The 26,034-nt window shown below is 43.4% G+C and overlaps 1 protein-coding gene across 1 annotated transcript; it reads right to left on the bottom strand.

Annotated features, from left to right (window-relative positions):
- Positions 1-2,586: 2,586 nt before the first annotated feature.
- On the bottom strand, positions 2,587-16,920 carry SMIM23 (small integral membrane protein 23). Its single transcript, XM_010594193.2, has 5 exons — positions 16,896-16,920; positions 8,176-8,279; positions 3,303-3,354; positions 3,030-3,097; positions 2,587-2,799 (listed from the first exon to the last, which is right to left on the bottom strand). Exons 1-5 carry the CDS (start codon positions 16,918-16,920, stop codon positions 2,587-2,589), a joined length of 462 nt encoding a protein of 153 aa, XP_010592495.1.
- Positions 16,921-26,034: the final 9,114 nt, after the last annotated feature.

The following is a 26,034-nucleotide window of genomic DNA, read 5'->3' as shown; positions in this document are numbered from 1 at the left end:
CTTGTGTGTTGCTATGATGCTGGAAGCTATGCCACCAGTATTTCAAGCACCAGGAGGTTCACCCATGGTGGACAGGTTTCAGTGGCGTTTCCAAACTATGATAGTCTAGGAAGAAAGGCCTGGCGATCCCCTTCCGAGAATTAGTCAGTGAAAACCCTGTGGATCACAACAGACAATCATCCAAGATAGCGCTGGAAGATAAGCCTTCTAGGTTGGAAGACACTCAAAATACACAGTAGTCGCAAATTGGACTCAAGCATACCAATGACCATGAAGATGGTGCAGAACCGGGCAATGTTTCTACTGTGCATGGGATTGTTGTGTGTTTTAGCCAACTCAGTGGCAACTAACAGCAACAGCCACGTATTGCAGATACAGTAGGATCACAACTTAGATGGAGCTAAGTGTCTAGTAGGCTAAAACTGTGTATAGTCAAAGTTATCCCTGAGAGCCCTTTAAAGGACCTATAGAGCACATAGACGTGGTTCTGAGTACGTAACTACAATACCGTGTGGCATTATGGAAGTACAAATGCCAGAAAACATCAGTCAGATGTTTCTTATAGAACTCTTGCTGAAATCGCTGCAAATCAGAAAAAAACAGATCCTGATTCCAATCCCCCAACAAATAGTCAAGGTAGGAGAATTGTGATCTAAGTGGCAAAAATCCTTCCCGTCCCAAATGGCAATTGATTCTTTCTTGCAAACCAGTTGCTGTGCCATTTCCTGTGAGCCAGATAGTCTCTGAGATGATTTTAATTGGTACTTGCCAAAGATGTGAGGTGGGCCCAATAAATGGCACAGGTATGGTAGCGCCATTAAAGTAGGAAGCAAAAATAGCATAGACAGGGGAGAATAAATAGTTCAAAACCAGGAGGCTAATATAATTTCTACAATGGAATGTTGAACCCCGGGCTTCCTGGAGGCAAAGGGAAAAAGGGAAACTCCTAGGTAAAATTCTCATTGTTTAATCAAAACAAACTGATTGAAAGAGAGGGGTTTCCTCTTGGCACAATTTAAAAAATTTAAAAAACTATCATTCAGGGTTTCGTCATAGTAACACTAGTTTTGCTTGTACATACTATATTCTAAATTGTAAATAATTTTATTTTTAAAAAGTATTTGATTAGGTGAAATAGTCATATAATTTAAAACCAAGAAAATATGAAGAGTGTACAGTGAACAGTTTCCCTCCCATCTTTGTCATCCATCTGCCTAGTTTCAACCCTCCCGTCCCTGGTTTTGTCTTTGCCTGGAGTTTTTTCATGTATGTTCATCATCATCATCATCATGAACAACAAAATATAGATTTTTATTCCCTGCCCCCCTTTTACACCTTGATTTATTTCATTTAACAACATATTTTCAGACTTTTCCATATCAGTAGAAGGAATGTTTTTCTTCATTCTCTTTTATAGCTACATAGACTCCCATTGTCTAGGGAAAAAAAAAAGTCTAGATAGACCATAATTTATGTAACCAGTGACCCGCTGATGGATAACATTTGAGTTGTTTCCATTTTTTGCTAGTATAAAAGGAGCTAGGGTGAGTAACCTTGTACCTATGCAATTTTACACATGTGTAAGTATACGGGGGGTGAACCCCCTAAAGTGGAGTTTGGGTCAAAGGGTAAATGCATTTGTAAATTTGAGCCAAAATGGAGTCCTGGTGGTGTAGTGGTTAAGAACTCAGCTGCTAACTTAAAAAAAAAAAAAAATAGCAGTTCGAATCCACCAGCTACCCCCTGGGAAACCTATGGGGGCCGTTGTACTCTGTCCTGTAGGGTTGCTATGAGTCGGACTGGACTGCGTTGCGATGGGTTTTATGGGTTTATTACCAAATCGCCTTCCACAAGAGTTTTACTAGCTTATGCTCCCACCAGCAATGTCAGAGGGTCACGTTGCCACATAATATTTACATGCTTTCAACCAGTGTCCTCCTGCTAAATTCCAGGGAAGAAAGAACAGGAATATGAGAAAGGAAGAACCATTTACTGGGCACCTACTATATGGAGTCCCTGAGCGGTCCAGTTAATGCGCATGACTGCTAAATGAAAGGTTGGGGGTTCAAGTCCATCCAGAGGTGCTCCGGAAGGAAGGCCTGGCAATCCGCTTCTGGAAAATCGGCCATTGAAAACCTCTGACACCAGGTGATCAACTCGAAAGCGACTGGTTTTTACTGTTCTGTGTGCCAGACGCAGTGTTTATAGGTGCACTTTTGATCCCTATGAGGCAAAGTTCATTTCTCTGATTTTTACTAACGAGGATATGGAGTCTCAGAGAGATTAAAGAAATTTGCCCAAGGTCTCAGAGCTAGTACATGGCAGAGAAGGGTCTCGAAGCTGTGTTCTTTCTAGTGCGCTGCAGGAGTCCTTGTATAAGGGATGGTAAATCTGCAGGGCTCAGGTGCTCCTGCAGCTATTAGTATCAGCATTCACAAATCAGCAATGGCACAAATAACAGACCTAGTTTTCCAATGACTTTATTTTCTTGTTTGCCTCAATCGTGTCAGAGCGCATTCCTAATTAGAGGAGCCCCTGGCAATGCCTGTCCCACGTTTCCTCCACCCCAGATCCCAGCCTGGCCCTTCACAAGTGCTTTTTGAGGGTGGAGCAGGGCTCTTCCAGGTATGCTTCTCCCAGGATGGCATCTAGCCACTCCTCCAGGTCCCGGACCAGCTGCTCCAGCTCACGCAGCTCTTCTTCCAGCTTTTCCAAGAGAACATGCAAGTTCTCCTTCAACCAGTGTCTGATGAACTTTACTGGCACTTCTGAGCCATCATTGGTCTGATATTCAAGCCCCTGAAAGACAGACATCAAAGTTGCATCTTGAGTTTTTCTGTGTGGGACCCCCATGCCACCGGCTTTGAGAAGTTCTCTGGGCACATGTATCCATCCCCACCTTCTCCACCTGGCGAGCTCCTACTTATCCTTCAAGACCCAGCTTGTCAATGGCACCTCCTCTGGGAAGCCTTCTCAAACTTCCTCAGCCAAGCTTGTTACCCCCTCCAGTATCTTCCTGAATATGTTACCTGGGTAGCCACAGTATTTTCGGGGTAGTTACATCCTCTGATCCTTTCTGACACCTCCCAACTTCTTCCTGAAAGAGGCACAAACACCATCTCTTAGTAATGGCAAATGAGCTATAGTTGAAAAAAACATGGTGGGTCCTCTCAGTGAAGTTAAAGGTGGGAAGGAGAAGGCAGGTTGTGGAGGCCCGCTTGGCATGCAACCGTCTCCAGAATACCCCTCCCCACTCTGTGTGGACTCTGTCCCTCCCTTCTCAGAGACTCCGGAATGCTCACCTGATATCCAAGTGCCCAAGTATAGCACCAAGACCAGCAATGCCAACAGCGACTGGGGGTAAGAGGGGAGGGGAAACACAGGGTGAGCTTCTGGAGGGCAGAGACACCCCCCTGCTTCCCTCGTTGGATGCTATAAGGTAGTTTTAGAGCTTAGCTTTTTGTCTAGTTATCAGAATCGCATATGCTTACTACAGAACCTTCAAAGCATTGCACAAATATACAACATGGTAACTTGCTGACATGTGGTTTGTGCTTTCTCTCCTTTTTCCCTTATGAGAAGGAAGACCTTCCTTTGTTCTCATTTCTTGCCTCACTTTTACATTTTTTGGTTTTAATCGATCTTTTAAAAAATCAACTTCACTGCAGTATAATTTACATGCAACAAACACACATTTTAAACGTAGCTTGATGAGTTTTTACAAATGTCTATACCTGTGGACTTCCACCTCAATAAAGATATAGAACACTTTCCATCATTTCCATTTGTAAATCAGTTCTCCTCTTACCCCACCCCACTAGAAAACCAAAAAAATCCATTGTTGTTGATTCTGACTCATAGCAACACTATAAGACAGAGTAGAACGGCCCCATAGAGTTTCCAAGGAGTGGCTGGTGGATTCGAGCTGCTGACCTTTTGGTTAGCAGCGGAGCTCTTAACAACTGCACCAGTAGGGCTTCCTACAGGGAACCACAAAACTGCTTTTTGTTACTATGGAGTAATTTTGCCTGTTCTATAACTTTATATGAATGGAATCAATAGTGTTTAGCTTCTTTTCTCTCCACGTAATGTTTTTGAGATGCTTCCATGCTTTTGCATGTTCATTTTTCTTGCTGATTAGTATTATAGTGCATGAATATACCACCATTAATCTATTTACCCGTTGATGGACTTTTGGGTCATTTCCAGGTTTTGGCTATTATGAATAAAACTGCTATGAACACTTGTATAAAAATCTTTGTGTGACAAGGCTGATGGAAAAATTGGGGGATGGTGATGGTTGAACAAGACGATGAACATATTTAATGTCATGGAATCGTACATGTGAAGATTGTTGAAATGACATGTTTTTTTACCTATATATTTATCAGAAAAAATTTAATAAAAAATTTTTGTGTGGATATATAGGCCCATTTCTCTTGGGTTAATATCCAGAAATGCATATGTCGGGTCATAGGGCAAGTGTATATGTAATTTTATAAGAAATCATGTAACTTTTTCCCAAGGTGTTAGGACATTTTGTATTTCTGCTAGCAATACATGAGAGTTCTGTTTCACATTCAACACTTGGTATTGTCAATCTTTTTAACTGGGTTTAATTTGTTCTTTTTCTGCTTCTTAATGTAGAAACAAAGACCATTGTTTTTAAAGCTTATTTTTTTCTAATATAGGCATTTAAATATATATCTATCGACATACATATGGATAGATATATATTCGTGTAAACTTTGCTTTAGCTAATCTCACAAATTATGTTTTCATTATATTTAGTTAAAATATTTTCTAAATTCCCTTTTAATTTCTTCTTTGACTTATGGGTTGGTTGGAAGTGCGTATTGAAAAGTTCAGGTTTAGAATTTCCATTGCTTCTTTTCTATTGCATCCATTTCTTTCCTGAGGTTCCCATCTGTTCATTAAGACCGCATTTCCCTTTAATTATTTGATCAGAGTTAGCTTTAATTCTTTGAATACATTTGTAATAGCTGCTTTAAAATATTTAAAACATTTGAGCCATATTGGGTTTAATTTCTATTGACTGTTTTTTTTTTTTAACTAGGTGCTTCATTTTCCAGTTTCTTGGCGTGTCTTGTTTTTAATGGCTATTGGGGATGTTGCGTTGTCCAGATGCTGGATTTTGTTGTTTTTCTCTGAGAATTATTGATTTTTTTGTTCTAGCATACAGTTCAGATCCTTGCAGATGCCTAGAACTTACCTAAATCTGTTTTTACACTTCGTAAGGGAGAATCTATAGAAAACCCAATCTTTTTCCCAAGTTCTTCTAACTCAGTGGGACTTACCTTCAAACCCTGCCTCCCATGCAGGTGTAGCCAGGACTGGGATTTTGGCTTTGAAAGGGTGGGTCTAGTTAAGACCTTACTCTAGAGCATAGTCCTTACTCCCAAAATGTGGCCTGTCTGTTTTTCAAATGGATACCTGGGGTGTTAAATAGGTTTCTCCATTCTAGCTGAGCCAGAATGCCCTCAACCGCCAGCATTGCTGGACTTACACTATCTTTGCTCTCAACCCTGTAGCAGCCGCTCTCTGGTAAGCCTCTAGTAATCTAGCCCTTTGTGTGCACATACTAATCCTTAACCAAGGAGTCATGGGGATCCCCACATGGACTGCTGCACTCTGCTTGGACTCTAGTTCTTTGTGCAGCAGTAATCTGGAAAGAATGGAAGTTCTCATGAGTTTTCCTTTTCTCAGGGATCACCTTCATGTGCTCTTTTGCTCATCAGCTGAATGAACACAGCTGCCTCATACGTTTTGTCAATTTTTATGGGTGTTTTCAATGGGAGGGCTAGTTTAATATCAGTTATTCTGTCATAGCTGCAAGTGGAAGGCCATCCATGGAGTTTTGATACAGGATAGAGTGAAGAGGCTGTCTGAAGACAATAGCATTCCCAGGCTCATAGGAGATTATGTTGGGTGTCCCAGGATTGGGGCAGGGGAGAAGATAGAGGGAAAAGTCTCTGAGTCTGGTGGCAGAGCTTTGTGGGAAAAGCTCCACAACTCAGACAACACCTACTTTCAACAGCTAGTGCGAGTTGGAACAGTGATGGCATCAGGTGCAACAAAAGTGGACAAAGGATTAAAATGGCCAGAGTAATGACTGAGATCGAATTTTCTCCAACTTTGTTAGATGTGGGCTGAGTCAAACTTTGAGAAACAATACATTTTTGTTGACTTAAAAAACAATACATTTTTTTACACACCTGAATTTGTGAAGCAAGACCTGTTATAACAAAGGAGACAAAAGACCCACATAATCTGCCCCCCCGATAGTTCTCTTTATATATAGTAGCAACTATATTAACTTCAGAAAATAAAAATTATAGAGCCATAACATGGCTGAGTCTCACAGACACAATGGTAAATGAAAGAAGCCAACACAAAGGTACACACTGATTCCATTTAAGAAAATTCAAGGACAGGTGAAACTCATCTATGATGGTAGAAATTAGAAAGGTGTTATGACAGTGGTGTGCCAACTGAGAGGGGGCACAAAGCAGACTTCTAGGGTGCTGGAACAGAATATTGTCCAATTACCAACAATTATGATGATGGCACAGAACCAGGCAGCCTGTTTTCTGTTGTACATGGAGTTGCCATGAGGTGGAGCTGACTTGACAGCAATTAACAAAGGTGCTGGAAATGTCCTCTGGCGTGATCTGGGTGGTGGGTGCCTGGGTGTATACACCCAAATGTAAATGCCCATTGCACTGTACATTTAAGATTAGGACTTTAAAAACAAAAACAGAAAAAAACTATATTCCCTGGGAATCTTTTCATGTAAAATACAGGGCACCATCTCATTCCTTATAATGACTGATGAGTATTTCAAGGTCTGGATGCTCTTCCATTCATTTAACCACTTCTCTGTCAATGTGCTTTCTAGGTATTCTTCACCAGCAAGCTTGTTTTTAGGTTTCCATTTTGTGCTGTGTGGTGGTAAAAGGAAGAACGTGGATTAGGATTAGATTTTTCTCCTTTTGCTGGTCCTGTCTTGGGACCTGAGGCAAATCATTTCTTCTCTCTGAGCATCAGTTTCTTCATCTATAAAATGGAGTTTGAAATATCTTGAAAGGTCTTTCCAAAAGAAAAAATGGAGGCTCTGTGGTCGAATCAATTGGAAAATGCTGTGGTAACCGAAGGCAAACGGGTGTCTATGCTACACGACTTTTCAGAGCCTTCGTTATGTGAATGAGCAACGCCTTATCTCCAAGAAGGGACTAGGGTATGCATCATTTCCCAAAGGCATGGACCATGGAAACTTTTTTAAATGATTTTTTTCTAAAATTTCTGGACTTTGGTATTCATAGAACTCTTTTTAGGGAAAGCTGCAGTATGATGGGAGCCCCTCAAGTCTCCCCGCGTGCCGTGAGGGCCGGCATATCAGAGGCCCTTGGCACATGTCGATTGCGTGAACGACTGAACACATCTTTTGAAAACATGTACAGATAGGTCCTTCATTACCCAGCTTAAAACCCTTCAATGGCTTCTTATTACTCTCAGAAGAAAATCCCACCCCATTCCACCGTGTGCAAGGCACAGCAAACTTCGCAGCCTTTTCTTCCAGCACTCCCTAGCTCCCCACCTAGGAGGCGGAGGGGTACAGTGGGTAACCCTCGATAAGGGTTCCGGAATTAGGTGGCCCTACTTTCCAATCCTGCTACTGACACTTCCCAGCTGTATGGCCTTGAACAAGGCATTTTTGCCTTCCTGAGCCTCAGTTTACCCGTAGGTGAAAGAGGTTGATAATAGCTGCCTCTCAAGAACGTGATTAGTTGCAAAAGAGGGAGTGGGTGGAAAGCACCAGACTGTGCACAGTAAGTGTTCAAGTTTTTCTCTTTGAAGGAGCTCCCCGGTTTGGGTGTATTCTCCTGTTTATTGTAGTTCATTCAGTCATTGAACACCTCTCATACACCAAGCACCATCCTAGGTACTAGGGACCCTGCCCTTCTGGAGCATATATTCAGCACTGAGGAGTAAATGGACTCAGTAATCTCTTCAGCCTCTGTGCTGTGCTCCAGCAGGTGGGCTCCAGGGAGAGTTGGGCTGAAGATCCATTCCTGACTTTAAGAGCTTCACCGTCTGGAGGAGCAAAGGGAGCCCCAACAGGGAGGAAAGCAGGTACCCCTGGGCCGGCCTCACCTGCTTCTTGTCCTCAGAGCGGCTGTCTGTTCTTTCTAACAGCTCGGCTCCCACCCGCGCCCTGTTGCCCACATGTTGGATCACCATGGCCTCAGTCAGGCTGCCTGGGGGGACCAGAACACCCCCACCTGACAGGCACAGGGGCAGCCTTCCCCTCCCCCTCCTCTGGTCACCAGGTATCCCTCCAGCATGAGTTCTGATGTCACAGAGGTGGGGGACAGCAAGGCCCCCACCTTCTCACCACCCTGATTTTTAGCCCCTTCCCTCACATTTTTTTCATGTAAATGTAGAAAACAAAGACGAGCAAGAAATGCATCAAAAGGTTATATTTCAAGCTGTTGATTTTTCCTCTCTCTTTTCTGATCTATTTTCAAGTTCTTAGTGACATGTTAATTTTTTAATACAAAAACAATAGAAACGACTTTTAGTTGAAAATACTGAGATCACTGTAGAATCACACCCATAATGCATCCTGTGTGCCCTCAGTTCCCCTCAGTGGGAACATCAGTCAGGATATTGACATGGGTACAATCCACCGATCTAATTCAGATTTCCCCAGTTTTCCTTGTATTCATTTGTGTGGGGGCGGGTATTTAATGCTAAACAATTTGTCACGTGTAGGTTTGTGTATCCATCACTACAGTCAAGACAGGAGAATTCCAGTACCACAAAAAATCCTGGTTACTGCCCTTTGACTACAGCCCTCTCCATACACACACCATCCCTAATCCCAGGCAACCACCAATCTGTTCCCCACTTCTAAAATTTTGTAATTTCAAAAATGTCATATAAATGGAATGAAACAGTATATAGCCTTTTGCAATTGGCTTTTTTTGCTTAGCATAATCCCCTGGAGATTCATCCAGGTTGTTGTGTGCATCCGTAGTAGTTCGTTCCTTTTTATTGCTGACTAGTATTCATATGGAAACTCTGGTGGCATAGTGGTTAAGAGCTACGGCTGGTAACCAAAAGGTCAGCAGTTTGAATCCACCAGAGGCTCCTTGGAAACCCTATGGGGCAATTCTACTCTGCCCTATAGGGTCGCTATGAGTTGGAATTGACTTGATGGCAACGGGTTTGGTTTTTTGATTTTAGTATTCATTCACCCACCAAAGGACATCTGGGCTCTTTTCAGTTTTGGAAAACTGCATGAACATTCTTGTACAGGCTTTCGTGTGATCTTAAGTTTTCATTTTTTTCTGGGGTAGATGCCTAAGAGTGCAATTGCTGGGCCTTCTGGTAATTGCATGTATAGTTTTATAAAAAAGTACCAAACTATTTTCCACAGTTTTCATTCCCATCAGTACGTCTGACAGACTCAGTTTCTCTGCATCCTCACCAGCATTTGGTGTTGTCACTATTTCTCATTTTAGCCATTTTGATAGATGCGTAGTGATATTCCATTGTGGTTTGAATTTGCATTTCCCTAATGTCTAGTGATGTTAAACATCTTTTCATGTGTTTATTTGCCATCTGTATATCCTTCTGACTCATGAGCCGGAATCCACCCGATGGCAGTAGGTGGGCGGCTATATCCTTCAGTGAAATATCTGTTTATGTCTTTGCCCATTTTTTAATTGAATTTTTTTTGCTATTGATTTTTGAAAGTTCTTTGTATATTTGATATACTAGTTCTTTGTCAGATATGTAGTTTGCAAATGCTGTATTTTCTCTCAGTCTGTAGCTGACCTTTTCATATGCACTTTTATAGACCAAAATGGTGAGGTCCAATTTATCATTTGTTTTTCTTTCATGAATTGTACATTTGGTATCAAGTCTAAGAACTCTTTGCCTAGCCCTATATCCTGAAAAATCTTTTTTTTTTTTTTTTTTTGAGTTTTATCACTTTATGCTTTATGTTTAAGCCCAATGTCCATTTTGAGTTAACTTTGTACAAGGTGTGAGGTTTAAGTCAAGGTTCATCGTCTGCCAATGGATGTCCAATTGTTCCTCCTTTGAACTGATTTTGCACCTTTGTCAAAAGTCAATTGGGCATATTTGTTTGAATCTGTTTCTGGATTCTCTGTCTTGTTTCATTGATCTTTATGTCTATCCCTGCACCAGTGCTGTCTTGCTTACCATAGCTATACCATGAGCCTTAAAATTCAGTAGAGTGATTTCTCCCACTTTGTTCATCAAGACTGTTTTAGCTATTCCAGGGCCTGTGTTTAGACATCTCATTGACTGGGATTTTGACAGGAATTACATTTAATTTATAGATCAATTTAGGGGAGAACTGACGTTTTTACTATGCTGTGTCTTCTAATCCATGAACTTGGTATGCCTGTCCATTTATTTAAGTCTTCTTTATTTTCTTTTTATTGACTTTTTATTTTTTAATTTTCAGCATCCCATTCACGTTAGGCACTTGTACCTAAGTAGTTCATTTTCTTTGGACTTCCCTCACATTGTAAAAGTCCCTGTCTATCAAATTCCATGTGTTAAGAAATTATTAATTTTCTATATTTTTTTATGAATTAAGTTTCCCAAAGTTATACATGTGTAGTTTCTAATTAGCACCCAGGTAATTTTTTATTCATTGAGCACTTGCTGTGTTCTAGGCATTTCATTAGGTTATTTTATTACACTCCCTTTAGGCTGTAATTCTGTAAATAGTTGGGGAGTGAATTGATTTTACTAACCATAGTATTGCTAATGTTCATTATGCAGCCTATTTTAAATAGTAAGTGATCAATAAAAATATTTTTTAAGTAGATGAATAACGAACTGCCTTCAGCAGTGGAGTTTTAGAGGCTGTGGGTGGTGTGTTGTGAATATATTTTTGTATTCACAGTGCTTGGCTCAGTAAATATATGTTATGGATTTACTTGTGTCCCCCAAAATATGTGTTGAATTCCTGGCCCTTGTACCTGTGGGTGTGATACTGATTGGAAGTAGGGTTTTCCTTTTGTTATGTTCATAAGGGCATACCAGTGCAGGGTGAATCCTAACCCTAATCACTTCTGAGACATAAAAAGGTCAGAATACACACACATAGAAACACAGGGGAAGACAAACACTATGTAAGGATGTGAGGATTGCCTACAAGCCAAGGAATGCCAAGGAACCAAGGAATGCCCAGGACTACTGACAATAACACCTGTGTGGTAGTATTGTAGGTAAGTAGATGTGGAATTCCATTAAACTTTTTGAAATGTCAAAAGTAGCTATATTCCCACGTGACCCTCTAACCCTTCCACTACCCAGTTTGGTACCCAGGGATTTAGTACAATCTCTTCTCATTCTTTTTTCCTTTTCCCTGTGTGTCCTTATTATTATTATCTGTAGCCAAGCTGGAAACCCTGGTGGCATAGTGGTTAAGAGCTATAGCTGCTACAAAAAGTTGGTGGTTCAAATCCACCAGGTGCTCCTTAGAAACCCTATGAGGCAGGTTCTGCTCTGTCCTATAGGGTTGCTATGAGTCAGAATTGACTCAATGGCAATGGGTTTTTTTTGTTGTTGTTGTTGGTAGCCAAGTTATTTCAAGCAGTTACTGAGTTCTAGGCACTGCACTAAATGCTTTGCATGTATTGGTTCACTGTATTATTATTATTATGACTTTGAGGAGTAAATAATATTATTATCCCCATTTTATAGATGAGGAGACTGAGGCTTTGAGTGGTTAAGTCACTTTCCCAAAATTATGCAGCTAGAAAATGGAAAGGCTGATATCTGAACAAGACCAGTCTGATTTCAGCATCAGGCTCTTGATTACCATTTGATGTTGAGTCAGTTCCTACTCATGGAGACCCCATAAGTGCAGAGCAGAATTGCTCCATAGGGTTTTCAAGCTGCTGTAGCCTTTTGGAAGCAGATCATCGGGCCTGTCTTTGGAGGCGCCTCTGGGTGGGTTTGAACTGCCAACTTTTCAGCTAGAAGTCAAGTTCTTAACCATTTGTGCCAACCAGGGACTCTTACCACGTGGTGCTGCCTCCTTAACGGGAAAACTAGAGGCGAGAGAAAGAAAGAGCCCTGTCCCAGTGAGTTGGTGGAAAAGGGACCAGAACTCAAAAGGCCTCTTCAAAAGGCCAGCTGTAGTCTCTTGATGGTCTTGCGTGTGCCCATGGCAGCAGCTGGCTGCTCTGGCTTTACTTTGAGGAAATGTTTCAAATGTCAAATGCAGATATGCAAGGACTGCCAATTAAGCTAATTATGGTGCATCAAAAGTAATGAATTATAATCGTGGAAAGAGAAGACAACTAGAAACTCTTTTTGGGAAACCAAATGAGTTCTTCCAGGAAACCACCATGAAGAACAGCGATGAGGGCGGAGCTTCTGGGATTAGTTCTGAGGATCATTTCCTGGGGATTTGGCCTCCAGGCAGGGAGGAGAGGGCACGAGCATCCTATAGCTCACAGAAGGCATGCTCAGAAGCTAGTGCAGGCAGAGGGCTGTAGGCAGCTCAGCCCTATGGTGGGTGTCTCCCAGGCTCCCGGGCAGGGCTCCCCACTTTCCAGAATAGGGAGAGAGAGGCTATGAGAAAGGAGGGTGGGCCCTGGACAAGGGAATTAGGGAGCGTATGGCTTCCTGAGTGAATGTGGGAATGAATGGGGAGGGAGGGAATGAATGGAAATTGTGTAAATGAGTAAAGAGTTCCTGGCAAATAACTAACAAGTCTCAAAAAGTTACACCCTGCCAAGGGAGAAATCCACCCCTTACCTAACAAGGGGAGGCCAAGTGGTGATCTGTGCTTGAGTTGTGTCTCCCAGACACACCTAGCTTCAAATCCTGATGTCCTTTGTAACATGTCGTTTGGGAAAGTGACATCATGTCTCCGAGTCTCAGTTATCTGGAAAACGGGGCCAATAATAATGATGTCTTGTAGGGTTAGTGGCAAGGCTAAACGTGGTAAACTGACTGGATAGTACCTGGCCTAAAGGAGGAAGCTCAGTTAATCTCCCTCCCCTTCTCCTTTCTCCCTCATCTTTCTCCTTCTGTCCCTTCTGCCCTCCCTCACTCCCTCCTTTCTCTTTTTTCCTTCCTTTCCTCTTTTCTTGAGGTCCCTGGGTGGGGCAAGCAATTCATGCTGGACTACTGAGGGAAAGCTTGGGGTCCAAACCCACAGAGTGGTGCCATGGGAGAAAGACCTGGAGGTCTGCTTCCTTAAAGAATACAGCCAAGAAAACCCTATGGAGCGAAGTTCTGCAGTTCTACTCTGTAACGCACGAGGTCATCATGAGTTGGAATTGACTTGATTGCAACAGTTTTTTTTTGGGCTCTTTGTTTCTTCTCCTAATATTTATTAACTGGCTGCTCCTGTGCCATTCACTGTGAAAGTCCCTCCCAGTAATTTAAGAATGCAAAGACTTTATAAGCAAAGCTGATATGGAATGTATAGTAGGCAAGCCTGGACAGGAGTGGATGGGGATTAATGGGTGTAGGAGGAAGGGGAAAAGGATGGCTTCATAAGGGAGGAGGAGTTTTTTGCTAACTAGAGGGGAGAAGAAAGCATATCTGGGGAGACTGAAACATCATGGACAAAAACCTCCTCGACTGAGCCTTAAACCAGAATCCATCCTAGTTTCGGCCTGTGGCCCTGCCTTCGGTTTGATGAAAGAAAGACTTGCATTTATAACAAGGGCTATGAACATAGATGCATAGAGGTACCGAACAATTAATGAAACGGGCACAGTGGGGGCTGTGGCAGACTGTAACATGTCTTGAGGCCAGCCAATTGCTGCTGTGAGAATGAGGGTCCAGGGTGTTGCAAGATCTTCTGATTTTTCCAGAGAAGCTAGAAATTCAGTCTGATGTGAAATCTCTTGACTTGTAAATGTTGACAACAAATTGAACTCTAGGGAACATTTTCTGTGCAGGCCAAATGCAGGCCATCAGTTGGTGCAATGTGATTTATTGTGTTTGCTGTGTGCCAGGCACTGTACTGGGCCCAAACACGGCTTGTCCCTTCATCCTCACAGCAGCCCTTTCATGTGGGGGTGATCATTCATAGTGGCAAACAACAGACCCCCTGGCTAACACAAATCAGAGAAGGAAAAATCTGACGAGATGTCAAAGGGGACTCTGGGTATTGTTGGCAAGGCTGAAGATCCAGGGAGAGGAAAGCTGTTGTAGTCACAGGCAGTCTGAACCCAGAACTGTATACGGGCAAATGTGTGTACTGTAGGCCACGGGGCTTCACTGGCATGAGATCATCCTACATTCTCTTGGTGAATGTATTCGTTTCCTAGGGCAGCTGTCACAAATAACCACAAAATGGGTGACTGAAAACAACAAATTTGTTCTCTCACTCTTCTGGCAGCCAGAAGTCCAAAATCAGCATCAAAGGGCAGAAATCAAGGTATTGACAGGGCTTTATTCCCTAATCTTCCTATCCTCTTCCAGCTCCTGGTGGCTGCCAGCAATCCTTTGCTTGTGGAAGCATCACTCCCATGTCTGCCTCTGTGGTCCCGTTGCCTTCTTCTCTTCTGTGTTGAATCTCCCTTGCCTTGCTCTTACTAGAAATACATGTGATAGCATTTAGGGCCCACCCATATAATCCAGGATCACTTCCCCATCTCAAGATCCTCACCTTAATCACATCCGCACAGCCCCTGTTTTGCTGTATGAGGTAACACGGTTTCTAAGGTTTAGGACACTGTTGTCTTTTGGGGGTTATTTTTCAGCCTACTACAGTGTCTTTGGGACTCACTGAAAATTCGAAGCCCTGGACAGGAGGTGGCTGAGCCTCGTCACGGGTCTGCCTCCTAGCTGCCACAAGTGGGGGAGGGCGGGGCTCCTGTTGCTTTGGTAGATGGAGGCAGGGCTGTGCCACACAATGGGTGATTACCTCTAGAGAAAGAGGGATTGGAATGCTGAACAGTCAAACCATTGTTCCCTGCTCCCTTCTCCCATCTGCATGGAGAAGAAGGCCCAGCTCTCAGAGAGCCTGGGGGAGGGGGGCGGTGAAAAAAAAAACAGTTGCTGTCTCATGGCGACCCCATGTGTGTCAATGTAGAATTGCACTCCATAGCATTTTCAATGGCTTATTTTGGGGGAAGTAGATTGCCAGGACTTTTCTTCCAAGGTGCCCCTGATTTGGACTTGAACCTCAAACCTTTTGGTTAGCAGCCAAGCACTTTAGCCCTTTGTACTACCCAGGGACTCCAGATAGCCTGCGGGATGTTTCAAGTATAAGGGCCACGAGGGCAGGGACCATCTCCCTCTCCAGCAGCATCTCCTGCAGCATCCCCAGACACACAACGCGTGGCACTTAATAGGTGCTCAATATTTGTTAACAGCCTGGCTGCCTCCAAAGTCTGTCCCCTCCCTCCTTCCCTCACTGCAGCAAGTGGCGCCTGCTGCCAGCTGAGTTTCGGGGGCAAATGTATACATTTGCACGCAGCCTTGGCATGTGCCTGCCTGCTGGGGATACAGGCCACACCAAAAATACTCTTCTGCATGCCCCATTAACCAGAGGGCGAAAAGAACTGTGAACAGTGGACCAAAAGGGAAAAAGAGAGGGATTAATTTATGAGGCGTTCTACAGTCTGGATGGCTCATTGCATACCCCTTCTGGCAACGTCCTGGCAACGACGCTCCGTAATGTGCTTCTAGACTTACTGTACTCTGACATCCAGGGGCTCTTTTGTAACATGCCAAATATTCCACCGTTATTGTTCTAGGCACCTCCCGTTGGTCATTGGGCTAATTTATTTCAGTCGGAATTTCAGGACCAGACACAACTCTTATTACTCACTGCTTCGGAGAGGGAATAAAAGAGCAATTGATATTTGGAAAAATGAAAAATATGTCCAGAATACTTTGGGCCCTGAGGCCAAAAGGAAAAGAAAGGGGCGGGGGGCGGGGGAAGGAACGAAAGCTGGAGTGAAAAATAAGGCGGGCTCACCTAGTCATGCACTCTGTTGTGGCGGCCTGCCTCGGAGACTCAGAGTCTAGAATGTCTGCAGGCAAATGGATCCAGGACAGGGCTCCAAGCATTCAGCAGACACCTGGGTCCCTTGCATACGACTTCAGCGGCCACCTGTGGAAGCAGCAGTGGAAAAGATTGCAGTGCGGAGCGCTCACCTTAATTAGTTGAGTGTGTTAAATTGGACCTCATGTTGGAGGGCGAGGGAGAAACCTCATGGGGTTGTTGAATTCCTAACGCGCTTGCTCTCGAATCCAAGACTCTTCATGGAAAATGAATTTAGGAGTCAAATTCTGAGACGTGATAGTCCACACCCTTGCTTTCAGGATCAACAAGGTGCTAAGGGGTGAGACTGGTTCTGCTGATGGGCGCGAGGATGATGAAAAAGCATCCCGTGAACTCCTGTAAAGTCCCTGGGTGCTGCAAGCATTTTGCAATTGACTTCTAGTCTAAAGGTTGGTGGTTTGAACCCACCCGGTGGCACTGCAGAAGAAAGTCCTGGCAATCTGCTTCTGTAAAGATTACAGCCAAAAAAACCCTATGGAGTAGCTCTACTCTGTAACACATGGGGTCACCACGAGTCAGAATCCCCTTGATGGCAATGTGTTTAGTTTGGTTTTGAACTTCTGTAAGTAATCTTCCAGGGTCTCCTTTGCCATGTGCGTCCTGGCGTGTGTCAGTGTGACATCTGTGACTTCACTGTTCCTGGAAGTCCTGGTTGAATGCTGGGTTTTTGGCAGCAAGAGCCCCTTCTGCAGATGGCAGGGAAGGGGGTTGGAAATAACGCTCTGTGCCAGCCAACAACAGCTGCACAGAACTCCGTGTATAAAAGTGAAGGGGTGTCAACACTCACCTTGGGCTTTCTTTAGGGAAGCCATGATGGAACAGTGGTCAGGGTCACAGGTGCAGAGCCAGGCTGTCCTGGATACAACTCTCACCCTCGTTGATCATTTGCTGTGATACCTTGGGCTTTGTGCTCTTCCTTGTTAGGCCTCAGTTTCTTCATCTGTAAGGTGGGCATGGAGTCCCTGGGTAGCGCAAACTGATAAGGCGGGAATAAAAATGCCTACCTCGTAGGATTGTATTGAGGAGGAAAAAGACAATGCATGTAAAACCGCAGACCCATGGTGATAATAATAATAACTGGTTTCTTTGATTCCGTATTTACTTGAATTAAGCACTTTACGTTCATTACCTCATTGTAATCCTCACAGCAACTCTATGAGGTAGAAACTACTACTGTCCTGGTTTTACTGAGAGGAAAACTGAGGCTGAGGAGATTAAGGGTTTCACCCCAGATCACACAAATAGGATTTGAATAGGCCTTTCTGCCTCCAAAGCCTGAGTTCTCAACATCCACTATCTTACGTGAAGATTAGAGTCTTAAAGGGAAGCAAAGAGTGTATATATTCATACCCAAGTTCAAGAAGGGAAGAGCGTTGACACGTTGTGGGGTTGGCAACCAATGTCACAAAATAATATGTGTATTAATTCTTTAATGAGAAACTAATTTGCTCTGTAAACCTTCACGTAAAGCACAATTAAAAAAATGCAAAAAAAAAAAAAATGTGTATGTTCAAGTAGGAGGCTGACAATACCAGTACCTACCAGTTGCCACTGAGTCGATTCCGAACATGGTGACCCAATGTATTTCAGAGTAGAATTGTGCTCCGTCGGTTTTTTTTTTAATTTGATTGTGCTTTAGGTGAACATTTACGGCTCAAGTTGATTTTTCATTCAAATATTTATGTACAAACTGTTCTGTGACGTTGGTTGCAATCCCCACAATGTGATAGCATACTCCCCCTTTCTACTCTGAGTTCCCTGTGTCCAGTTCCTGTCCCTTCCTGCCTTCTCACCTTGCTTTTGGACTGGAGTTGCCCATGTGGTCTCATATGTTTGATTGAACTAAGAAGCACGTTCCTTACATGTGTTATTTTTTGTTTTATAGGTGTAATTTTTGTCTGCAAAGTGGGCTTCGGGAATGGTTTCAGTTCTGGGTTAGCAGAATGTCTGGTGGCCATAGTCTCGAGTGTTTGTCCAATCTCTGTCAGATCAGTTAAGTCTGGTTTTATTTTGTGAATTTGAATTCTGTTTTACGTTTTTCTCCTGCTTTGTCCAGGACTCTGTGTTGTGATCCTTGTCAGAGAGGTGGTGGTATCTGGACACCATGCAGTTCTTCTGGGCTCAGGCTGATGGACTCTCTGGTTCATGTGATCCTTTAGTCCTTTGGGCTAATATTTTCCTTGCATCTTAGGTTTTCTTCATTCTCCTTTGTGCTGGATGGGATGGGACCAATAGATGTAACTTAGATGGTTTCTCTCAAGCTTTTAAGACTCTAGATGCTACTCATCAAAGTGGGATGTAGAACATTTTCTTTTTTTATTGGTTCCATAGGGTTTTCAATGGCTGATTTTTCAGAAGTAGATTGCCAGGCCTTTCTTCTGAGGTGCCTCTGGGTGGCTTCAAACTGGCAACCTTTCAGTTAGCAGTTGAATACTTTAACCATTCGCATCACCCAGGGACTCCAGGAGGCTGACAAAGAATCTCTTGAAAAGGCCAACTCAGCCCTTTTTCCTGGGGTGCTGGGATGGACCACTATGTCTTCCTTCGAGCAAAAGTTGAAGTTGTTACAGGAATATACTGAACTAAAAGGATCCTTTCAACAGTAGAGTTACTTCAGAGGGGCACGATGCCCACACTAGGGGAGATGTATGGCAGCCAAGCCTGAGGGAACAGAGGGTGAAGGCTCACTCCTTGGGCACTGAGTTTTGAAGGCAGCACTATTTCAGTATTTTCTAGATGGTTTCTTTCCCTCTCTGACTGTGTATATATGAATTGAGTTTTAAGGGAAATGGCCAAGAGGGAAATGGCCAAGGGCTTGTGGGATGCGAAGACCCTGAAAAGATGCTCTAAGTATCCGGCTCCACAGCACGAATGAGTGCTCAGAGTCTGTCTGTCAGATGAACATAGCAGAGGATGAGTGTCCAGGTTTGGCAGCCAATCCCTTGGGTTGAAATGGCTTCCAGATGAGACCGAAACATCCACACCTGCGACATTTCTGGGCTGCGAGTGCTACCTCATCCTGACTCCCCTACTCCTGGCTCCCTCACTCCCAGGTTCTCCGTGGCCCTTCTGCAGAGCAACAGAGGACAGTCAGGGGTCCACTGAGGGGGGCTGGATCTGCACGGGGGATGCCCTGCTCCAGACCTGTAAGTGGGAAGCCTTAGGCCAAGTTCATAAAAGCCAAGTGAGCGTGTAGACATGGCCCGAGGTGAGCTTCCTATAGACCTGGAGCCAGTTCCTCTTCATTTTAAGCTGTTTTGAGTTTCTGGCAATTGGAGATAGAGGAATCGTGGACAAAATAGCTACATGTCAGGTTGTGATTTTATAAGGAACACCATGAAACTCTCTTCTCCAACGGAGACGTTTCCTGGGCTTGTGGAGGAGCCTTGCAGTGTAGTTCAGAGGAGCCTTTGCTGGAATTGGATGAGGATGTGGTCAGGGTAAGGACAGGAGTGTGGTGGGCCTATGTGTGATAATCTCTGAAGACACTTCGAGGGGCATGGGCTCCTGGAATCCAGCAAACACAGCTACTATGGGCATGGGTAGGGTAGATGGAGTCAGAACTAGGACAAGTGAGAGAAAGCTGGGTTCCCATCGTTTCTCCACTGGCTCTCTGTGTAACCCTGGGTAGGTTTTCTCACTTCTCTGTGCTGCCTCAGTTTTCTCATCTGTAGAATGGGGATAACATTCACAGGGCTATCGTTTCAAGGTATGGGTGAGTGTGGGCTATCTGAATGGGATGGGTTGGGGTGGAGGGTGACAGAGCTGTATATGCTATCAATCCCTGATCTCAATAACAGCAAAAATTATAATAGCTAAGATGATCATGGAGCCCTGGTGACATACTGTTTAAGAGCTCAGCTGCTAACCAAGAGGTCTGCAGTTCAAATCCACCAGTAGCTCCTTGGAAACCCTATGGGGCAGTTCTACTCTGTCCTATAGGGTCTCTATGAGTCAGAATCGACTCAATAGCACCTAATAACAACAACAAGATGACTATGACAGCAATACTATTTTGACCAAGCTCTTGGCTATGCTGAGTTTAACAAGCTTAATCTCATTTAATCCTCACAGCCACCCTCTGACTAGATGACGTTTTTCTGTCTCTTTTCCAAATGAGGAATCAAATACCAAGTCCATGTCCACCAAGCCACACCACTTGCTAAGATGCATACACATAGTAAACACGCACGTATGCAAATACGAATTCTGCTCAGCATTCAAGCCTAGCATGAGCCCCAGCTCCTTGGTGTAGTCCTCCAACCACAGGGATCTCTCCCTACCCACCTGGCCTGCAGACTGATATTAAAAAAAAAAAAAAAAAAAGTCAGTGTTTAAGAATTAGGAGACTTCAGATACAAATCTAGATTTCTGGCTCTTCTAGAGAAATGAGAAATCTGGCCACACTGCCCCTTGTTCCCTATGACCATACTTGCTTAGGGCTGTGGAACCACAGCTTCCTTAAAATGGGGTCTGGGCTCTCCCGCTGATTAGTAGACCCTGTTATGTTACCTATCTGGCCCTGAAAGCATCTGGGTTGGTAATTCCTATAGTTCCTTGAGCCTTACTCTCTGTTTAGTTATCTAGTCATAATGCCTTGGATTATGGTTAACGCACTTGGCTGCTAACTGAAAGGCTGGCAGTTCAAGCCTACCCAGAGGAACCTTGGATGAAAGGCCTGGCAATCTGCTTCAGAAAAAATCAGCCATTGAAAACCATATGGAGAGAGTTCTACTCTGACACACATGGGGTTGCCGTGAATCGAGTTAACTCCATGGCAACTGGTTTTTGTTATCAGCAAAGAATTCTTGAGCGATTTTTGGTCCTTCCTGTGGGAGTACCAGCTCCTATGGATAGAGGAAAAGCCCTCTGCATCTTTAGCATCTCTCACGTCTGGGGCCATGTGCTGGCCCCAGAGTTCATATTCTATAATTGCCTATTGATTGGATTAAGAAGGAAAGCAGATGACAAACTCTGTTTTCTTTGAAGGCCCCAGACAGAGGTCTTAGGATGGTAGATATGGAACTAATGTGTATTAAACCTCTGTTATGTACCAGAGGGGCAAACTGCTCAGTGCTTGGCTACTAACAAAAAGGTTGGGGGTTTGAACTCACCCAGAAGTGCCTTGGAAGAAAGTCCTGGAAATCTGCTTCTGAAAGGCCACAGCTATTGAAAACTCTAAGGAGCACAATTCTATTCTGACACACGTGGGGTCGCCGTGAGTCAGAGTCAACTCAATGGCAACTGATTTGTGTACCAGACATGTTGGAAGGAATTGCGAAAACATCATCTCATTGAGCCCCACCACCTCCCTGAGACTGAAGTCAATGTCCCCATTTTGCAGATGAGGCAGCTAAGACTCAGGAGAGGTGAAGAAGCTTGCCTGAGGTCAGAACCAGCTCACTGGCAGCAGAGGCAGGATTCGAACTCAAGCCTGTTGAATCTCAATTCTGACTCTTTCAATGCAACCCCTGGGCCAACTCTCCATGCCTGGCCCCTCTCTGCCAAAGAGAAGACCTTTGCAATGTTTTGTGTCCTTGAAGACAAACCAAAAGAATTCCCTACAACTCACTGCTGGCATTTAAAGTATTGGTTTATGGGTTTTTTGGTGAGAAAGCATCCAGGGGCCTATCACCCTTAGTGAAATAGATACTTTTCCAATCAAAGAGACAAACCAAAACTTGGCTTCTTAGAAAACCACTTGTCTGGAATGCTTGCCAACAACCAGACGGTCCCACAAGTTCAGATTTTTTAAAACTGTCTCAAATGTATGGAGAGACCTTTAGGGTGGAGGGTGGGAAAAGCGCATACCTTGCTATGGAAACGTATAGGCGTTCACATCTTTGGGACTCCTCAGCTGGCCAAAGCCAAGTCAGCCTTTTCCTGGCGTTCTCCTAAGTCTCGCTGCTTGCTGAACCCCAAACAAATTTTTATTTTATGAGCCTTTTCTTTCGTGAAACAAAAACAGTAATTAAAGAGAAAAACCTTCTATAAACAAGTGTCTATAGTTCTCGTTTGCTTAACTTTTTCCAACCTTATGAAAAATTGGAACTGAACTTTCCTTCTGAAAGAAGGTTTGGGAAGTATTTTCTTTCAGGTTCATTCAAAACAGTCACACCCCCTTCTCCACCCCTTCCCGACTTCTGATGTTTCCGATGGTCTCCACCATATCCTGGAGACTAACAATGTGGTGTGTTTTCATTATCTCTCACCACAATTACTGTGGCATGCAAATGACTTTGAATATAGTCTGTGACCTAGACCATCACCCCAAACCTGAGACCCCCCAAAGAGTTGGATCATTTGGACTAAAGAGGTTAGTTAATTGCATCCAAGAATCAGTTGTGGGCTGGTTAGGGACTGCTTAATTCATTCCAAACGGTCAACCGAGGATGGTGAGCAGATATAACCTGCGGTTCAGAAAGGTTTCCCTTAACCCTTCCTGAGTTTTGATCTGAGGTTTATACAAACAGAAATTATGTGTGGGGTGGAGCGCAGCCAGGAAGTCTCTGAGAAAACTCCATCTTACACATTTTCTTTGAGACGGCCAGACATAAATCTCTGAGGATATCCGTCTTCCTAACAGAGCAGCTGGATTTTATGGTTACTACACCCTGGTTAGATTTTAATGGATAAAATACTTTTCTGAGTCCAAGGAAAGGCCTAGTATTCCCTGAATAGCTAATACAGCCTTCCAAGCAGAAAGGAACAACCATTTTTTAAAAGTCAGAGACCATACACTACTAAGGGGAAGAGGGTGTGTGTGTGTGTGTGTGTGTGTGTGTGCGCGCGTGTGTGTGTGTGTTCGGGTGGACAAATGGAAGAATAGCAATTATTTGGATACATTTTCACTTCTTTTCAGGATAAGCAAGTTAATTTTTCTACTGTTGAAATAACAGATAATGTTGGGATAGATTGTCCTCAGTGTAAAGTAAGGTAAATGTATATTGTGAATCCAAACTACCCTTTTCTGTGCCCTTTCTTAGAATCATCAATAACAATTAAATGCCATTTTTTTATCCATTCATTCATTGTTGATCCATAATACTCAATAGCCTTCCATTCTCTTTCCCTCTCTCTACCTTGTCCTTCCTCCTCCCTCCTTCCCTTCTTCCCTCCTCTCTCTCTCTCTCCCTTCCATGTGCCAGGTATTGCCCTATATTCTTGAACCTAGGGAAACCTGAGAAAACCCATTGGTCAAGCAAAGCTGAGTTTATTAAATTTTCTGACCAGAGGAGAGCAACACCCTGCTATTCTCATGGTATCTCAAAAGGGGAAATTAGAGAAGGATACTTGTAGGGGCTCAGAGCCTAGAAATTTGAGGGTGCTTTGCTCGGCGCTGGGGACAGAGATAAATAATCCAAATTTGACCTCCAAGAGTTACCAGTCTGGTGAGGGAGGCAGTCCTGTAGGCAGATGGTCACACTCATACTTAGTATAAGTGTCACGGCAGATGCCAGGGAACATGGAGGAGGGCTCCAGCCTGACCTCTACAGGAAGGGACTCCAAAGAAGGCTTCTGGGATAGTTGAATCTTAAAGGAACTCACCAGTAGAGAGGGGAGTGGGGAGGGTGTTACAGGCAGAAGGAATGATATATGCAAACTCAGGAAGACCTAACAGGAGAGAACATCAGAGAGAAATAGAGCGTGGCACATTGAAGGAACTGCAAATGGTTCACTCTGGGTGCAGGAGGGCAGTGGTGCCAGCAAAGTTGAAGAGGGCAGCAGGGTTTAGATCATGGTGAACGTTGGATGTTAGGCTGGGCAGCTCAGGATTTAATCAGGAAGACTGTGGGGACGGCTTTAGAACCATAGCAGAAAATACTGCTGGAACTCAGGGTTCAAAGGAGAGAGAGCTCTAGGTGGATAGATTTGGAAAGAAGGAAGGAAGACAGTGTGTGTCATCAGAAGAGATAAGCTGCTGAGGACTGAAAGCATGGTGATTACAGATTGGGGTGGGGAGCGAGCAAATCACCCATTCGTGCTAGTGAAACACACCGAAGATGTGTCTATCCATCTCTTCAGCTCATATTTCTTGAGCACCTACTATTTGCCAGGCACTGTGCCTGTGCTGGGAGTGCGGCAATGAACAAAACCAGACAAGGCCCCTGCCCTTTGAGAAACTGACTTATTCATTGCGTTCATTTGCTCCGTCTGTCAGGCACCCACTCAACCAGCAGGAACAAACATTTACTGAATGCCCACTCTGCAGCACTTTCTTTTACTTTTCTCTATTGTAAACTAAAACACAGATAAAATAAAATCACACAAAACAAAAGTATATATTAGTGAACGATTATAATGTGAATGAATAGCCTTGCAACCGCCACCCAGTTCTAGAGGTAGAACTCCCCCCACCACCTCAGAAAACCCTCCATGTGCCGTGTCTCAAAATCAAACCTCTCTCTTCCCCAAAGGTAACCAAAGTCTTGACTTTTATAGTAATCTTTTTCTCACTTTTCTTTGTGGTTTCATCTCCTGAGTGTGCGACCCTAGATGCTATAATTTAGTCTTACTCATTTATTAAAAACTTGATCTCTCTTTAAGTCTCTCTTTTCTTAATCTGTAGTTTCCCCCTACGTCTTTTTCTTTTCCTTAGAATTATTTGTTCAGGTCCTTGGGTCAGTTGACTCCTACGCTTGAGATTTTTGCTGTTTGCGTTCGCTTGGCACAGCTTAACGCGTTCCTCGGTCCCCTGTATTTCCTGCAAATTGGCAGTTGGCCGAAGCTTGATCAGACTCAGGTTCAGTCCCTTTGGCAGGACTAATCAGTGATGGTGTGTACTTTCCATCAGGAGGCATAATGTCTGGTTTTTGCATTTTTGTGATGTTGGCAGCCATTGATGCTCAATGCTACATCCATTAATTCATTTGGTGTTGCAAAAATGGTGATAATCTAATGCTATGCTATCATTTGGTTCTTTCATATTGGCTGGAATGATTTTTTAAGCAAATGCTTCCTCTGATCTACTCTTTGGTTACCTATTAGTAAGTGCATATAGAAAAGGCAGGATAAACGCTTGAGTCCTTTTATTTACCCAGTTTTCAAGACAATAAATTGGTTCCCTATTTCCACTCAAAGTAACCAATTACTTTTCAAAAATATAATTATAAGCTTGTGGATTTAAATATATTTTAGGGGTTTCAATCCATTGCAGCTTTCAGCCTTTCTGAAGCTTAAATTATCCTATCTTTGGGCAATGGGAGCCTTTCCACTTTGGCTTCTGGTTTCTTTTTATGTAACTTTAGTAGGCGTAGTCTTTAATAGCTTCCTAGCTATCTGATATGTCAAGACATTCCAGCTATCTTGTACATTTCTTGTTTCGTACTTGGAACCAGACATTTCTCCAAGAAGTCTGGGTTTCTACTAATAGGAAATGGTGTTTCAAGACCACAGTCCGAGTGCTAAGGTTGTTCATTGCTATTGGGTTCATCATTGTTTCTAGGCCTCTTCAGCGGAACATGTACATACACGTGTGCACGTGCATGTGTGCATTAGCACATACAACACAGTAAAATACTTTGTGCATTTCTATGGACATTTCCAGTTCAGGACTTCGTGTATTTTACTCAGCCTCTTATGTTATATTTGTATCTGCTTTCTTCCACTGAGAATTCTGGTTCTTAGTGACACAAGAGATGGTAGAATTAGAATATACCACAATTACCCATTTGCTGTGTCTTACTTTATACATACAACAATCTCAAAGTAACAATATTAATCCTATCACCACTGATTAAGATTACATTTAAAACAGTTACATTTTTTTCTTATACAAGCTCCATTATACCTCAATTTTTAAATGTTTGCACTTCATCCACTTAGATAGATCAAAGAACGGTTTCCCACTCTAATCTCCCTCTTTTAACTATCATTTAGTTTTAGTTCTACAAGTAATTTTTCCCTTCAGTCGTTTTTGTTGTACC

The sequence above is a fragment of the Loxodonta africana genome, chromosome 2, assembly GCF_030014295.1.
Source record: "Loxodonta africana isolate mLoxAfr1 chromosome 2, mLoxAfr1.hap2, whole genome shotgun sequence".
Lineage (NCBI taxonomy): Eukaryota > Metazoa > Chordata > Mammalia > Proboscidea > Elephantidae > Loxodonta > Loxodonta africana.
Note: the sequence above shows the minus strand (reverse complement) of the source record. Positions and strands in the feature narration are given on the sequence as shown.